We start from the raw sequence: 17,008 nt of genomic DNA on the forward strand, positions 1-17,008 counted from the left end.
AATCATTTTTAACATGGTAGTTATTTTGCAGAATACAATATCTTAATTATATATAAAAGGCTGCTGAAGTGATTTGATAATCACACATACTAATTCAACAGTTGGTGAAATTGCCTGCTTCAGTCACAAGCCAACTAAAACACTCTGAGTATTTCTAAATATTTCTTTAGTTTGCTGAATTTGATGCAGCATTTGCTGTGGCCATGGTTTCATATCTTTCATTTATAGAAACATTGAAACTGTTTGACAAAAAATACCAAGCTCCTTTTTCACGCCCTCACAGTAGCAACAGATGGACTGTTGCTACTAGCTGTATTATTTCTAAAACGGTATCTGGGTGAGTGAGATCCATCTCAAGCTAACAATTCTGACAATGGAAGCCAGCAGGTGGACTCTCCTGTAGAATCCTCACCACTGCCATTCTACTGCTCAGTAGATTTCCCCCTTAATTGTCCAGTTCCTTCTGCCAAACTAAATTAGAAAGTAAAATGTATCACACATATGTTATGATGAACATATTTGGGCAGTGAAAAATATTCAAATTAAACCAGCAAAAAAATGACTATCTAGATGAGGTGAGTGAATAGTGCCATGATCGTGCTACCATTTTGTAAGCACAGTATAGCACAGTGTTAATTCAGGAACAGTATTTTATTCTGCCGTACATTATAAGGTTACATAAAACATGGACATATGTATTTATTGCTTAACTAACATTAGATGTTAGAATTGAAATATGCATATCCTAAACATAAAATATATGTTAATAATGAACAAGAGCTCATTTCGTAAATAGTTTTACTCCTGCTAGTAGTGTACTAACAGTAAAAGAATCGCACATTTTTAAAATTACTTTGTTATAATCAATAAATGTCTTCTTGGTTCTGAGTTTGGCAATTTACAGGAAGACAGTCAATGCAACTGCATCCTTGCCAAATATCAGGTAAAGTAATGATCTATCTAGTGCTTCAGCTTCTCCTAGAGAGAAAGCCATCAAACACAGAAAAAGACTACCTGATTGCTAACTTTTTGTGGCCCTGTTTTCTTCTAATTGTACATCTGTAATTTAATATTTTATATTTGCTCCAGCCTCCTCTGCTTTCAGTACCAAAGATCCATTAGCAATCTAATTGACCCTCTATTTTGATTCAGTACCTTTTCATCAAGTTACAGACTCAAATCAACAATTGCATGCTCAAAAATTTGAGTACTACCTTTAAAACTTGCAACAAATAAAAAATCCATTCGATCTGTAGATACAGCAGTAAAAGACCGAGGGGCCTGCACATAGATTTCTTCAAATTTTGTAAAGGCTTTCTTTTGACTATCCCAAACATAAATCTGAGAGAAAGTGTAGTCACTTCCTACAACCAAATAGTGTCGGTCCTTGAATGAAAATGGCTGCAGTATCATTGATCCTCGAGAAGGAAGATCTTGCACTTCAACAAACTGCGTTGTATTCCATTTCATTATTTTAGAATCGCCAATAAACCTGGTCAGGCAGATGAATAGGTCATTTTTAATTCTAAAACTTTCCACAGCTATAACATCCTCCATATGTTGCATTACACTTTGCTGGACAAACAGCTTTGTATTTTGGTTCCATTCAAAGATTACTGGATCTTGTGACCGACTTATTAATATTAAACATGATTTCCCATCAATATTGACATACTCTGAGTCTGTGTCTCTGAACCATTTGTGCAGAGTCTGATAGGAATAGAATCCTTTGCCACTCCATTTATATATTGTTGATAACCCAGCTTTTGAACTGTCTACTATAATAAAGAACCACTCGTTATCAATCTGGAATGCCTCAATGTCATTTGGCTTTGAAATTTTAGAAACTTTGATCTCTTGAAATTTCACAAATTTGGTCCAGCTTTCATCATATTTGTAAATGGCAGAATCACCAAAGAGTTGTGCAACTACAACAAAGACTTGTTCTTCGATTGTTATTGCTTTACATGCAATTATTGACTGACCTGTAAAAATAGCACAATGTTGTTATTTCCACATTACATGCATTTGGAAAAGCAGCACACTCACAAATCTAAACACCTCAATAACTGTGAAAGTCACTTATAGATGAACCCTCCTAATGAAGAAGGCATTTTGGGAATCAGAAAGACTCAAGCAAGCTTCAAGAGTCTTGTCAGATGCCAACATCACAAATGTGAAAATATTTAGATTTATAACTCTAATATATTAAATTCGGTACATGGGCTTTATTTCATTGAAGATTCATTATAAGCACCAGCAGTACTTGTTACTCCTGTAGGGGGTGCTGTGATAGGTATTTTCAAACTGAAAGACGTCACACTTCTATGTCACAACCCGTGAAACACAATAGTGGCTATTTTATAGTGAGTGTATATCACTCTGTGCTTGTGCAATCTCAAATCACTCACAATATTGTCTGAATTTCTTTTTCATCTGTAACTGAGATTTCTTTTGGAATCTGAAATTTCTAATATCCAAAATAAAGATTTAAACACATTTTAAAAATCAAAAATTAGTACATATTTCACAATAACATGATTACATTTATCAATTGATTTGTTTTTGTGTCCTTTAATGCCTTTCCCAAAAGCTTGGGCTTGGACTTGATATTTTTGCCAAAAGCTGTGACTTTGCGCTGAATTTGGATTGTGCAGTCTGTGCATCTGCAGTGTACCTAATGTCACATTAGTACTGTTCAATCAGCTGTACTGATTGGATATGTTAGCAGTTTCTGCTCAAACGCTTTTCAAAATTATTTGAAGAAAAGCTAGAGAACAAATTTCAAAATCTTCATTCAGCTAAAGTTTATACTGAATGATTTTTAAATAGAGGCTGTGAGGTCGTGTGTGTTTATGAAAGAGAGAGAGAAAGACATAGAAGAGACTACTCAGTACAACAAGAATTTGCATTTATATAATGCCTTTAGGGGGAGAAATTCGGTATCGCCCCATTTGAGGCGCAATTATCGGCTGGGTGCAAAGTTTAGCGCCTGGCGCTAATTATCGCCCCGAGTGCAAACTTGGCTTCTATCGCCCCTGGAGGTGATTGGAGTGCTCAATCAGGCGCTACACACCTCTCTTAAGGCGCTAAGGCTGAGGAGCGAGGCACTACCTCAGAGCGCTGGCAAAGCTCATGTGATGTCAGTTAGCAATGGAACACAGACACTGAACACTGGCACCGTCCAGTTCTTAAAGGGGAGGGTCGATCTTGCTCTCCATCCACACCCTGCACATTGCAGCCTTGAATCTCGGCCTGGAGAGACCTGTACATCAAATCTGCTGGAAAGAACAATGGAGAGGCCCAGGGAAAGAGCTCAGAGTGCAGCCCCCATAGTCTCTTCTAAATCGATGCAAGGAAGGTCAAATCAAAATGAACCTGCAAAGTGCTGCTCAGTACCCAAAACTCCTTCACACAGCGTTGAATCTCTCCAGAAGTCAGTCTCTCTCTCTCTCAGAATGCGTGGTACAAAAATGTCACTGACAAAAAAAAGGCAGGAAGCGGTCGCCTTTAAATAGCGCTCCCCCAGTCCCTTCCCGGCTGCAAAACGTTCCCCTCTACCTGTCGCTGCTAGCGGCAGGCGGAAAGGCAGGGGGCACCACTCAATATCCGGTCCGGGTCGCTACCGGGGTGTTGCACGTTCGACTGACGTCACGATCTATGGGTGCAGGAGATCGTGGCGGTAGTGTTTAGCGCTGCCGCCAGAAAATGTCTGGTCAATTTCGCGAGCGGCACAAACATCGCTATGCCCGGGTGCTAGTTGCTTTGCACCCCATTAGCGCCCTCTTAGGGCGTTAACGGGCGACGCAAAGCGACCAAATTTTTCCCCCATAATGTAGTAAAAATGTCCCAAGGTGCTTCACAGGAGCGCTATCAGACAAAATTTGGCAGAGTCATTTAAAGAGATATTAGGACAGATAACCAAAAGCTTAGTCAAAGACATAGGTTTCAAGGAGCAATTTAAAGGAGGAGGGAGAGGTTAGAGATATGGAGAAGTTTAGGGAGGGAATTCCAGAGTTAGGACCTAGGCAGCTGAAGGCATGGCCATGCATGGTGGAGCGATGAAAATCGAGAAAGCGCAAAAGGCCAGAATTGGAGGAACACGGAGATCTCAGAGGGTTATAGGGCTGGAGGAGGCGAGAGGCGAGAACATGGTTATAGCTCAGAGAGAAAGAAAAACAATGTTTTACTCATCGTAATTTAGTTCATTTTACAAAAAAGTTAGATGAAGTTTGAAGCAAACAGCCTCTAATTATCTTACCTGATTATCAGCTGTTGTATTGATATTCTAATTACTAACAGATATAGTGAGACTCATACAGAAAAAAAAACACACACACACACAGGCCGGGTTTCTCTCCTCTCAGGAGAAGTTCTGGCAGGGTGAGACTTTCCCCTTCCTCTCCAAAGCTGTCCCAACCCCAACCCATTTCCCTGGTTAGATGTCATTGAGAGTGAAATACTTGAGTCCAAAACTAGAGTCTTTGAGAGTGAAATACTTAAGTCCAAAACTAGAGTCTTAAAACATAAATAAAGCCAATTACATAGATATGAGGGGTGAGTTGGCTATGGTAGATTGGAAAATTAGATCAAAAGGTATGACGGTAGAAAGCAGTGACAAACATTTAAAGAAATATTCTAAAATTCTCAACGAATATACATTCCATTGAGAAATAAAAACTCCATGGAAAAAGTGATCCATCCATGGCTAACTAAAGAAGTTAAGGATAGTATTAGATACAAATAGGTCGCTTATAATGTTGCGAAGAATAGTAGTAAGCCTGAGAATTGGGAGAGCTTTAGAAACCAGCAAAGGATGACCAAAAAATTGATAAAAAGGGAGAAAATAGAATGAGAGTAAATTAGCAAGATACATAAAAAGATTGCAAGAGCTTCAACAAATATGTAAAAAGGAAGAGAGTAGCAAAAGTAAGCATTGGTCCCTTAGAGGCTGAGACTGGAGAAATTATAATGGGGAATAAGGAAATGGCAGAGACTTTAAACAAATATTTTGTATCTGCCTTCACAGTAGAAGACAAATAGCATACCAAAGATAGTGGGGAACCAAAGAGCTAATGAGAGTGGTGAGCTGGAAGTAATTAATGTCAGTAGAGAAAAAGTACTTGAGAAACTAATGGGACTAAAAGAAAGACTAAAAGCCAACAAATTCCCTGGACCTGATGGCCTACATCCTAGGGTTCTAAAAGTGGTGGCTGCAGAGATAGTGGTGCATTGGTTGTAATCTTCCAAAATTCCCTAGATTCTGGAATGGTCCCAGCAGATTGGAAGGTAGAAAATGTAACCCCGCTATTCAAGAAAGGAGGGAGAGAGAAAGCACAGAACTATAGGCCAGTTAGCCTGACATCAGTCATCGGGATAATGCTGGAATTCATTATTAAGGAAGTGCTAACAGGGCTCTTAGAAAATGATAATGGCCCAGAAATTTGGGTCGGGGGCTTCCCGCGGGTGCAAGCCCCTGACCTGCGCTTACCTACCGCGCCGGCCGTTGAGCTGTGGGTCCACGTGGGATTCCGATCCTGGGCCTCTTCCAACTGCCGGTGCGCAGTGCTTGCGTATCCCAGGGGCGCAGTTAGTTCGATGCGTCCCCTGGGATCACGTGGGCCATGGAGAGCCAATGGTAGCAGGGAATGCTTCATTCATAAGTTTGACAGGAAGAGCTGTCAAACCTATAAATACTATAAGCCCCAAAACATCACTAAATCTTCAAATAATTTTTTTTTTAAATCACATTTTTAAATAACTATAAATTACATGAAATAACTATTTTAAACAATAATTTAAATTTTTAAAAAAGTTAATTACATTTTCTAACGGGGCTAAAAATAAACTTACCTTTTGATGCAATAAAACTCACTACGCACTTGGTTTGAGCATAAAGCAAGGCTTTAATCAACTTGTTTCAGAACATGGAGGTCTAGTTGTACTTCACTAGTTCCTTGTCTTACAAAATTTCCCTGGAAGCTGGGCCCACGCCCGAGTATTTATACTCCTTGGACGGCGCCACCAGCTGGCCGTCCAGTGCTATTTCATGAGTAGTTTCTTGATGAATGATGAGATTTATAACATTCTTCCTGCCTAAAAGATTTGGAAGTCCGACGACTTCCTCTTAACGGATTAGGCGGACCACGAATAGCCGCAGTCTTTTAGATTTTTGTTTATGGCTAGAAGGCACGTCTCCCCAGACAGTGTCTTGGTCCCCGGGCCGCTTGATCCATACCAGTGGATCGACAGGGCCCGTGTTGCTCTGATCGACCTGAGGGAGGCTGGGGAGATCGTGACTCCGGGTGTGGGTCCCCACAGGCGCAGAACTGGCTTCATCCTGTTGGATAGCCAGGGATTGACTGGCGTCCTGGCCTCGGGTACCCATCCCACGGGGAGCGCTCGGCTCACCGAGTGGATCCGGTGAGGCAGCTGGCAGATCTCTTGATGTCCCAGGTAGGGCATCATCTTCGGGGAGCGCAGAGTGTCGGCATCATCCCTGTGGGTCCCTCTATCGGTTGGGTCCGTGGAACCGGCCGGACAGGGAGCCAGGTCTGCGTGAGGGTATCCGGGGCCACATTCTCTTTGCTGGGTTGATAATGTATGGTGTATCCAAAGGCGGCCAATTCCATCCTCCAGAGTTGTATTTTGTTATTCTTGATCTTAATGCGTTTCCGGTTATCCAGCATAAAGGCCACGGAGCGCTGATCGGTTATAAGTGTGAAATGGCGACGAGTGAGAAAATGATTCCATTTACGTAACGCTTCGATGATGGCCGTAGCCTCCTTCTCGACAGGAGGATAATGGAGCTCACTACCCTGCAAAGTTCTGGACAGAAATGCAACGGGTCGATCACCTTGATTCAAAGTAGCAGAGATCACCACATCCAATGCATTGCACTCGACCACGAAAGGAAGATTTTCATCAATGGAATGAAGCGTGGCTTTTTCCAGTTGTCGCTTGAGGAGGTTGAAAGCTGAAATAGCCGTTGCCTGCAATGGAAATGACTTTGCGTGAAGCAGGGGCTGGATCTTGTCGGAGAAGTGGGGTATCCATTTCACATAATAGGCGAACATGCCGAGTGCCTGACGAAGAGAGCCGAGATTCGTAGGGGGAGGGAGCTCCTGAAGCGGACGAAGTCGCTCCGGATCTGGTTTGATGACACCGTTGCCCACCCAGTAGCCAAGGATGTTGACTGATGGTACTAATTTCACAGATTTGGACTCGTTTAAGGTTAAGTTGCGACGACGGAGAATGTCAAAAAATTTCTGGAGGTTGGCATCATGCTTCTTCTGGTCATGACCAGCAATGGTGATATTATCCAGATATGGAAAAGTGTCCGTTAAGTTCTGTTTGACTAGGCTATCCATTGCCCGTTGAAAGATGGCCACCCCATTGGTGACCCCAAATGGAAGGCGACAAAACTGGTAAAGCCGACCCACTTCTCTGGCCAGGAGTCTTCCCCCCACACGACTGACCCTTTCTCCCACTTTCAGAATTCCCGTTCTACCTGGACCACTCTCCCTGGCCTCTTACCCTCTCTAAATCTTTTCATCGCTAACTGCCGCCGTGATATCGGCTGTCTCCATTTCTCTGCTCCCCTCACTCACTCCAACCTACCTCCCTCTGAACTTGCAGCACTCCATTCTCTTAGATCCAACCCTGACATTGTCATTAAACCTGCTGACAAGGGTGGTGTTGTTGTTTGGCGAACTGACCTCTACCTAGCGGAAGCTGAACGCCAACTCTCCGACACCTCCTCCTACCTCCACCTGGACCATGACCCCACTACCGAACATCAAACCACCGTTTCTAAGAATGTTACCGACCTCATCTCCTCTGGAGATCTTCCCCCCGCGGCCACCAACCTCATAGTTCCCCAACCTCGCACAGCACGCTTCTACCTCCTTCCCAAGATCCACAAACAGGACTGCCCTGGTAGACCCATTGTTTCAGCCTGTTCTTGCCCCACGGAACTTATCTCTTCCTATCTCGACTCTATCTTTTCTCCCCTTGTCCAGTCTCTTCCCACCTACATCCGCGACTCTTCGGACGCTCTCCACCACTTTAACAGTTTCCAGTTTCCTGGCCCCAACCGCTTCCTTTTCACCATGGATGTACAATCCCTCTACACGTCCATCCCCCACCAGGATGGCCTGAGGGCGCTCCACTTCTTCCTTGAACAGAGGCCCGACCAGTCCCCATCCACCACTACCCTCCTCCGCCTGGCTGAACTTGTTCTCACATTGAACAACTTCTCCTTTAACTCCACTCATTTCCTCCAAATCAAAGGTGTTGCTATGGGTACCCGCACGGGTCCTAGCTACGCCTGCCTTTTCGTGGGATATGTGGAACACTCTTTGTTCCAGTCCTACTCGGGTCCCCTCCCTCACCTCTTTTTCCGATACATTGATGACTGTATCGGTGCCGTTTCCTGCTCTCGCCCTGAACTAGACAATTTCATTCACTTTGCCTCCAATTTCCACCCTTCCCTCACCTTCACACGGTCCATCTCTGACTCTTCCCTTTCCTTCCTCGACCTCTCCGTCTCCATCTCTGGGGATAGGTTATTGACCAATATTCACTACAAGCCCACTGACTCCCACCCCGCCCCCTGTAAGGACTCTATTCCATTCTCCCAGTTTCTCTGGCTCCGCCGCATCTGCTCCGATGATGCCACCTTCCACACCAGTGCTTCCGACATGTCTTCCTTTTTCCTCAACCGAGGATTCCCCTCTACCGTGGTTGATATGGCCCTCGACTGTGTCCGTTCTATCTCCCGCACTTCTGCACTCACCCCTGCCCCTCCCTCCCGGAACCACGATAGGGTTCCCCTTGTCCTCACCTTTCACCCCACCAGCCTCCACATTCAACGGATCATCCTCCGCCATTTCCGCCACCTCCAAAGTGATCCCACCACCAAATGCATCTTCCCCTCCCCTCCCCTTTCAGCATTCCGTAGGGACCACTCCCTCCGAGACACCCTAGTCCACTCCTCTATCACCCCCAGCACCCCTTCACCTGGCACCTTCCCGTGCAAGCGCAGGAGATGTAACACCTGCCCTTATACCTCCCCCCTTCCCACTGTCCAGGGCCCCAAACACCCCTTCCAGGTGAAACAGCGATTTACTTGTACTTCTTGCAATCTAGTATACTGTATTCGCTGCTCACGATGCGGTCTCTACATTGGGGCGACCAAACGCTGATTGGGTGACCGCTTTGCGGAACACCTCCGTTCAGTCCGTAAGGTGACCCGAGCTTCCGGTCGCCTGTCATTTTAATTCACCGCCCCATTCCCACTCGGACCTCACCGTCCTTGGTCTCTTGCATTGTTCCACGGAAGCTCAACGTAAACTCAAGGAACAGCACCTCATCTTCTGATTAGGCACGTTACAGCCTTCCGGACTCAATATCGAGTTCAATAATTTCAGATCATAACCTCGAACCCGATTACATTTTTACTTATATTTTATCCACACCTTTGCTTTGGTTTCCCCCCCCCCCCCACCCCCTTCCCTCCTTTTTTTTCTCTCTCCCACATGGCAGCTGTCTCCCATTCTGCCAGCGCATTTCACACCTAATCTAGAGCTGTCTTTTGTCTCCACTAGTCCTATCACCATCTCGTCTCGTTTTGAATACCTCTTAATGTCTCTTCTTTGCTTTTGTTCTCTCCCAGCCCGGCCTATTAATCTATTTCATTCCCTGTGCCTCTTTAGTCTTGATAAAGGGTTTTGACCCGAAACGTTGACTCTAATTTCTCTCCACAGATGTTGCCTGGCCTGCTGAGTTTTTCCAGCATTTTCTGTTGTTATTTCGGATTTCCAGCATCTGCAGTATTTTGCTATGGTAAAGCCGACCATTGGCCTCAAAGGCCGTATACTTTTTGTCAGAGACCTTTAATGGTACTTGATGATATGCGCTCTTTAAATCAAAAGTTGAAAATACCGTGTAGTTGGCAAGGTTATTGACCATGTCATCGATGCGTGGTAGTGGGTAGGCATCCAGGTCCGTATACTGGTTAATAGTTTGCGAATAATCGATGCAAAGATGTTTCTTGTGTTGCTTCAGAGGATTTTTAACAACGATGACTTGAGCCCGCCAGGAAGATGAACATGACTCAATGATACCATCAGCTAGAAGGCGAGAGATCTCTGCCTCGATAAAGGATCAATCATCTTGGCTGAAACATCGTGATTTACTGACTATGGGCTTACATTGGGGGGAAAGATTGGCAAACAAGGAGGGCTCGTCGAGCAAAGCCGCCGAAAGTGCACAAAACGGTACTTTGGAAATAGTAAGCTCCGACTTTGACCCTCCAAACTCGAAAGTGAGTCTTTTGTGTTGTTTCTGGAAATCCTGTCCCAGGAGCACATCACTGCATAGGTTCTTGAGCAACCCGAGCTGGGTGGAGAAATAAGTGCGGCCATTGAGAATAAGGTCGACAAGACAAAAGCCGGAAGAATTGGTGGTCAGTGTCGTCAGAGCCATTGCAATTTCCCTGTCCGAGGGGTAAATACGCAGTTTTAACTTACTGACAGCCTGCTCACTAATGAAGCTGTCAAAGCTGCATGAGTCAATTAGTGCACTCAAAATGTGTCCATTTACCGAAACCTTCGTGGCTGCATGGGACAGACTTTGGGGAAAAACAGCTGTGATGGGAGGAGGGGCAATTTTACCCTTGACAGCTGTAACCTTAGTAGAGGTTCTTGAGGGAGGAGCAGTTTTATAGATTGCAGATGTAACCTTAGTAGTGGCTCTTGGGGGAGGAGCAGTTTTATAGATAGTAGCTGCAAAACTAACAGGAGCTCTCGACCGGTATACCTTAGAAAAGTGGCCTTTCTTACTAACAGCGGCTCTTGACTTTCTTGCTGCAATGATTGCAGGTTGCGTTACGAGCAGGACAGAATTTCCTAAAATGGAACGCACCTCCACAGAAGAAATACTTCCTTCCAGATTGCCAAGGTAGGGTCGTCATCAGAGTAGGTTTCTAGAGTAGGGTTGTCATCAGCCGGGTTGGAGTCGTCATCCATGAGGGCTTCCGCCCGAGGCCTATCAAAAGAGTCGCTAAAAGTGATAGTAGCAGCCCGTGCACAAGGTAAAAGATATGTATCTGCATTCCTCTTTGCTAAGTCCAGGGAACACGCCTGGTCATAGGCAGCCTGTAACTCGAGGGTTTTATTCTCCAACAGACACTGACGTATGAAGGAAGATGTAATTCCATTAATAAAGGAATCGCAAATTAGCTCCTTCTGGTACTGCTCAGCTGTGACAGCTTTAAGGTTACATCCTTGCTGAGCCTGCAAAGCTTTTGAAGGAATTCATCAAGTGATTCCCTGGGTTGTTGTCAAGTTATGGCCAATAGATGCCGAGCAAAAATTTCATTTGTGGCCTTAACATACAGTCGCTGTAATATTAGGATAGCGGAGTCATAGTCTACACAGTCTTCGATATAGTCAAACATATGAGGAGATACATAATTGGCAAGTATCTCTAATTTATCAGGAACATTCTCACCACACACCCTGAGGAAGTTGCTGAAGGTATGATACCAGTGTTTCCATACCTTAGCAGTTGTAGGTGAATTTGGGTCCAGGTCAAGACGGGCGGGACCGAGTAGTTTGTCCATAATGGATTGATTTCTACTCCGGAGTTCCCTTGAAGTCGTAGTTGGCTGTTCCCGAAATTACTCAGAGCGTAGAGTCGATATCAAGTTGATTAAATTGATGTAATAAAACTCACTACGCATTTGGTTTGAGCATAAAGCAAGGCTTTAATCAGCTTGTTTCAGAACATGGAGGTCTAGTTGTACTTCACTAGTTCCTTGTCTTACAAAATGTCCCTGGAAAGCTGGGCCCACGCCCGAGTATTTATACTCCTTAGACGGCACCACCAGCTGGCCGTCCAGCGCTATTTCATGAGTAGTTTCTTGATGAATGATGAGATTTATAACACCTTTCTTTAAAGTATTTAAAAATAATAAACCTGTGGAAAAAATGTTTTAATTTTAATTAATTCACCACTTACCATGTAAAAAGCAGGCCTTGTGCCTGCTTTTTAAAAGTGTACTCCTGGAGACTTACCCTCCTAGAAAAACCTGGGAAAAAAACGTAAGTTCGATGCGCACGCGCTGCCTCTCCTGCGCATGCGTTCCACCTCTTAACCCCTTCTTTCAGGGGAACGGAAGTGCCGGTTTCCCGCGCATGCACAGTGCATGCACAAAACTGGCACTTCCATTGGGCTTACGGGTGAGTACCCCATGCGTAGGGGACCCGAATTTCTGGGCCATTAAGATTAGGCAGAGTCAACATGTTTTATGAAAGGGAAATCATGTTTAACAAATTTATTAGTTGTTTTTAAGGATGTAACTAGCAGGGTAGATAAATGGGAACCAGTGGATGTATATTTGGATTTCTAAAAGGCATTGATAAGGTGCCACATAAAAGGTTGCTACGCAAGATAAGAGCTCATGGGGTTGGGGGTAATATATTAGCAAGGATAGAGGATTGGTTAATGGACAGAAAACAGAGAGTAGGGATAAATGGGTCATTTTACGGTTGGCAGGCTGTAACTAGTGAGGTGCCACAAGGATCAGTACTTGGGCCTCAGCTATTTACAATCTATATTAATGACTTAGATGAAGGGACCGAGTGCAATGTATCCAAGTTTGCTGACGATACAAAGCTAGGTGGGAAAATAAGCTGTGAGGAGGACGCAATGAGCCTGTAAAGGGATATAGACAGATTTAGTAGGTAGGCAAAAGATGGCAGATGGAGTATAATGTGAGGAAATGTGAAGTTATTCACTTTGGTAGGTAGAATAGAAAAACAGAATATTTTTTAAATGGTGAGAAACTATTAAGTGTTGGTGTTCAAACGCTCTCTGTGACTTTCAGGACCTTTCTATAACGAGGTGCCCAAAACTGCACACGTTATTCTAACTTTGCGGAACACCTTTGTTCAGTCCGTAAGGGTGACCCTGTCACTTTAATTCACCGCTTCACTCCCACTCTGATCTCTCTGTCCTTGGCCTATTACATTGTTCCAATGAAGCTCAACATAAGCTCGAGGAACAGCACGTCATCTTTCGATTCGGCACTTTACAGCCTTCTGGACTCAACATTGAGTTCAACAATTTCAAACTGTAACCCCAGCCCCCATTTTTCATGCTGTATGATTTTGCCATTCCCATTTGCAACATTTTATCTTTCCTGCCTCTTACATAAGCACAGTATATTCCGTCAATTCCTTCCTCCCCTCTTCACCCCAACCCCCACTGTCTCTGCACCTGCTTAATATCTGTTACATCTCCAGCTTTTTCCAGTTCTGATGAAGGGTCCCAGACCTGAAACGTTAACTCTGTTTCTCTCTCCATGGATGCTGCCTGGCCTGCTGAGTATTTCCAGGGTTTTCTATTCTTATTTCAGATTTCCAGCATCCGCAGTATTTTGCTATATTATTCTAAAAAATGTTTTGTACAAATTTATATTTACTTCTTTACTTTAGTGTTGTATTAAGAAACTGAAAATTCTGTTGGATTTTTTTATGGCTTTACTTACCTGTACTCAAGGAATTATGGATTTGAACCCCCGGGTCTCTCTATCTGAACCTTTGGGGTCTCTCTATCTCAACCCCTGGGGTCTCTCTATCTCAACCCCTGGGGTCTCTCTATCTGAACCCCTGGGTCTCTCTATCTGAACCTTTGGGGTCTCTCTATCTGAACCCCTGGGGTCTCTCTATCTGAACCCCCGGGGTCTCTCTATCTGAACCCCCGGGTCTCTCTATCTGAACCTTTGGGGTCTCTCTATCTGAACCCCTGGGACTCTCTATCTGAACCCCTGGGGTCTCTCTATCTGAACCCCTGGGGTCTCTCTATCTGAACCCCTGGGTCTCCCAAACTGAACCCCTGGGACTCTCTATCTGAACCTTTGGGGTCTCTCTATCTCAACCCCTGGGGTCTCTCTATCTGAACCCCTGGGTCTCTCTATCTGAACCTTTGTGGTCTCTCTATCTGAACCCCTGGGGTCTCTCTATCTGAATCCCCGGGTCTCTCTATCTGAACCTTTGGGGTCTCTCTATCTGAACCCCTGGGACTCTCTATCTGAACCCCTGGGGTCTCTCTATCTGAACCCCTGGGGTCTTTCTATCTGAACCCCCAGGTCTCCCAATCTGAACCCCTGGGACTCTCTATCTGAGCCTTTGGGGTCTCTCTATCTGAACCCCTGGGGTCTCTCTATCTGAACGCCTGGGGTCTCTCTATCTGAACCCCTGGGGTCTCTCTATCTCAACCCCTGGGGTCTCTCTATCTGAACCCCTGGGGTCTCTCTATCTGAACCCCCGGGTCTCTCTATCTGAACCCCCGGGTCTCTCTGTCTGAACCCCTGTGGTCTCTCTAACTCAACCCCTGGGGTCTCTCTATCTGAACCCCTGGGTCTCTCTATCTGAACCCCTGGGGTCTCTCTATCTGAACCTTTGGGGTCTCTCTATCTGAACCCCTGGGGTCTCTCTATCTGAACCCCTGGGGTCTCTCTATCTGAACCTTTGGGGTCTCTCTATCTGAACCCCTGGGGTCTCTCTATCTGAATCCCCGGGTCTCTCTATCTGAACCTTTGGGGTCTCTCTATCTGAACCCCTGGGACTCTCTATCTGAACCCCTGGGGTCTCTCTATCTGAACCCCTGGGGTCTTTCTATCTGAACCCCCAGGTCTCCCAATCTGAACCCCTGGGACTCTCTATCTGAGCCTTTGGGGTCTCTCTATCTGAACCCCTGGGGTCTCTCTATCTGAACGCCTGGGGTCTCTCTATCTCAACCCCTGGGGTCTCTCTATCTCAACCCCTGGGGTCTCTCTATCTGAACCCCTGGGGTCTCTCTATCTGAACCCCCGGGTCTCTCTATCTGAACCCCCGGGTCTCTCTGTCTGAACCCCTGTGGTCTCTCTAACTCAACCCCTGGGGTCTCTCTATCTGAACCCCTGGGTCTCTCTATCTGAACCCCTGGGGTCTCTCTATCTGAACCTTTGGGGTCTCTCTATCTGAACCCCTGGGGTCTCTCTATCTGAACCCCTGGGGTCTCTCTATCTGAACCTTTGGGGTCTCTCTATCTGAACCCCTGGGACTCTCTATCTGAACCCCTGGGGTCTCTCTATCTGAACCCCCGGGTCTCTCTATCTGAACCCCTGGGTCTCCCAAACTGAACCCCTGGGACTCTCTATCTGAACCCCTGGGACTCTCTATCTGAACCCCTGGGGTCTCTCTATCTGAACCCCTGGGGTCTCTCTATCTGAACCCCCGGGTCTCCCAATCTGAACCCCTGGGACTCTCTATCTGAACCCCTGGGGTCTCTCTATCTGAACCCCCGGGTCTCTCTATCTGAACCCCTGGGGTCTCTCTATCTGAACCCCCGGGTCTCTCTATCTGAACCCCCGGGTCTCTCTATCTGAACCCCTGGGGTCTCTCTATGTGAACCCCTGGGACTCTCTATCTGAACCCCTGGGGTCTCTCTATCTGAACCCCTGGGGTCTCTCTATCTGAACGCCTGGGGTCTCTCTATCTGAACCCCTGGGGTCTCTCTATCTGAACCCCTGGGTCTCTCTATCTGAACCCCTGGGGTCTCTCTATCTGAACCCCTGGGGTCTCTCTATCTGAACCCCTGGGGTCTCTCTATCTGAACCCCTGGGTCTCTCTATCTGAACCTTTGGGGTCTCTCTATCTGAACCCCTGGGTCTCTCTATCTGAACCCCTGGGGTCTCTGTATCTGAACCCCCGGGGTCTCTCTATCTGAACCCCCGGGTCTCTCTATCTGAACCCCTGGGGTCTCTCTATCTGAACCCTGGGGTCTCTCTATCTGAACCCTGGGGTCTCTCTATCTAAACCCTGGGGTCTCTCTATCTGAACCCCAGGCCTCTCACTATCTGAACCCCTGGGGTCTCTCTATCTGGACCCCTGGGGACTCTCTATCTGAACCCCCGGGGTCTCTCTATCTGAACCCCTGGGGTCTCTCTATCTGAACCCCTGGGTCTTTCTATCTGAACCCCTGGATGTCTCTATCTGAACCCCTGGGACTCTCTATCTGAACCCCCGGGGTCTCTCTATCTGAACCCCCGGGGTCTCTCTATCTGAACCCCTGGGGTCTCTCTATCTGAACCCCCGGGGTCTCTCTATCTGAACCCCTGGGTCTCTCTATCTGAACCCCCGGGTCTCTCTATCTGAACCCCTGGGGTCTCTCTATCTGAACCCCTGGGTCTCTCTATCTGAACCCCTGGGGACTCTCTATCTGAACCCCTGGATGTCTCTATCTGAACCCTGGGGTCTCTCTATCTGAACCCCTGGGGTCTCTCTATCTGAACCCCTGGGTCTTTCTATCTGAACCCCTGGATGTCTCTATCTGAACCCCTGGGACTCTCTATCTGAACCCCCGGGTCTCTCTATCTGAACCCCTGGGGTCTCTCTATCTGAACCCCTGGGGTCTCTCTATCTGAACCCCTGGGGTCTCTCTATCTGAACCCCCGGGTCTCTCTATCTGAACCCCTGGGGTCTCTCTATCTGAACCCCCGGGGTCTCTCTATCTGAACCCCTGGGGTCTCTCTATCTGAACCCCCGGGTCTCTCTATCTGAACCCCTGGATGTCTCTATCTGAACCCTGGGGTCTCTCTATCTGAACCCCTGGGGTCTCTCTATCTGAACCCCTGGGTCTTTCTATCTGAACCCCTGGATGTCTCTATCTGAACCCCTGGGACTCTCTATCTGAACCCCCGGGGTCTCTCTATCTGAACCCCTGGGACTCTCTATCTGAACCCCTGGGGCTCTCTATCTGAACCCCTGGGGCTCTCTATCTGAACCCCTGGGTCTCTCTATCTGAACTCCTGGGTCTCTCTATCTGAACCCCTGGGGTCTCTCTATCTGAACCCCTGGGACTCTCTATCTGAACCCCCGGGGTCTCTCTATCTGAACCCCTGGGACTCTCTATCTGCCTTTTGAGGACTGTGTCAATTTTTTTGAAGCTGTTGCTCAGC

At 46.3% G+C, this 17,008-nt stretch overlaps 1 protein-coding gene across 1 annotated transcript in view; it reads right to left on the bottom strand.

The window, feature by feature from the left end:
* Positions 1-496: 496 nt before the first annotated feature.
* lgi2a (leucine-rich repeat LGI family, member 2a) overlaps positions 497-17,008 on the bottom strand; it is a 90,997-nt gene continuing 74,485 nt past the window's right edge. The window contains exon 8 of the mRNA XM_085967878.1: positions 497-1,985. Within this exon, the coding sequence (XP_085824004.1) occupies positions 1,168-1,985 (818 nt within the window). The 3' untranslated portion in view covers positions 497-1,167. The remainder of the gene's footprint in view (positions 1,986-17,008) is intronic.

The sequence above is a fragment of the Somniosus microcephalus genome, chromosome 2 (genome assembly GCF_052327205.1).
Source record: "Somniosus microcephalus isolate GS21.2 chromosome 2, FLI_Smic_1.0, whole genome shotgun sequence".
Lineage (NCBI taxonomy): Eukaryota > Metazoa > Chordata > Chondrichthyes > Squaliformes > Somniosidae > Somniosus > Somniosus microcephalus.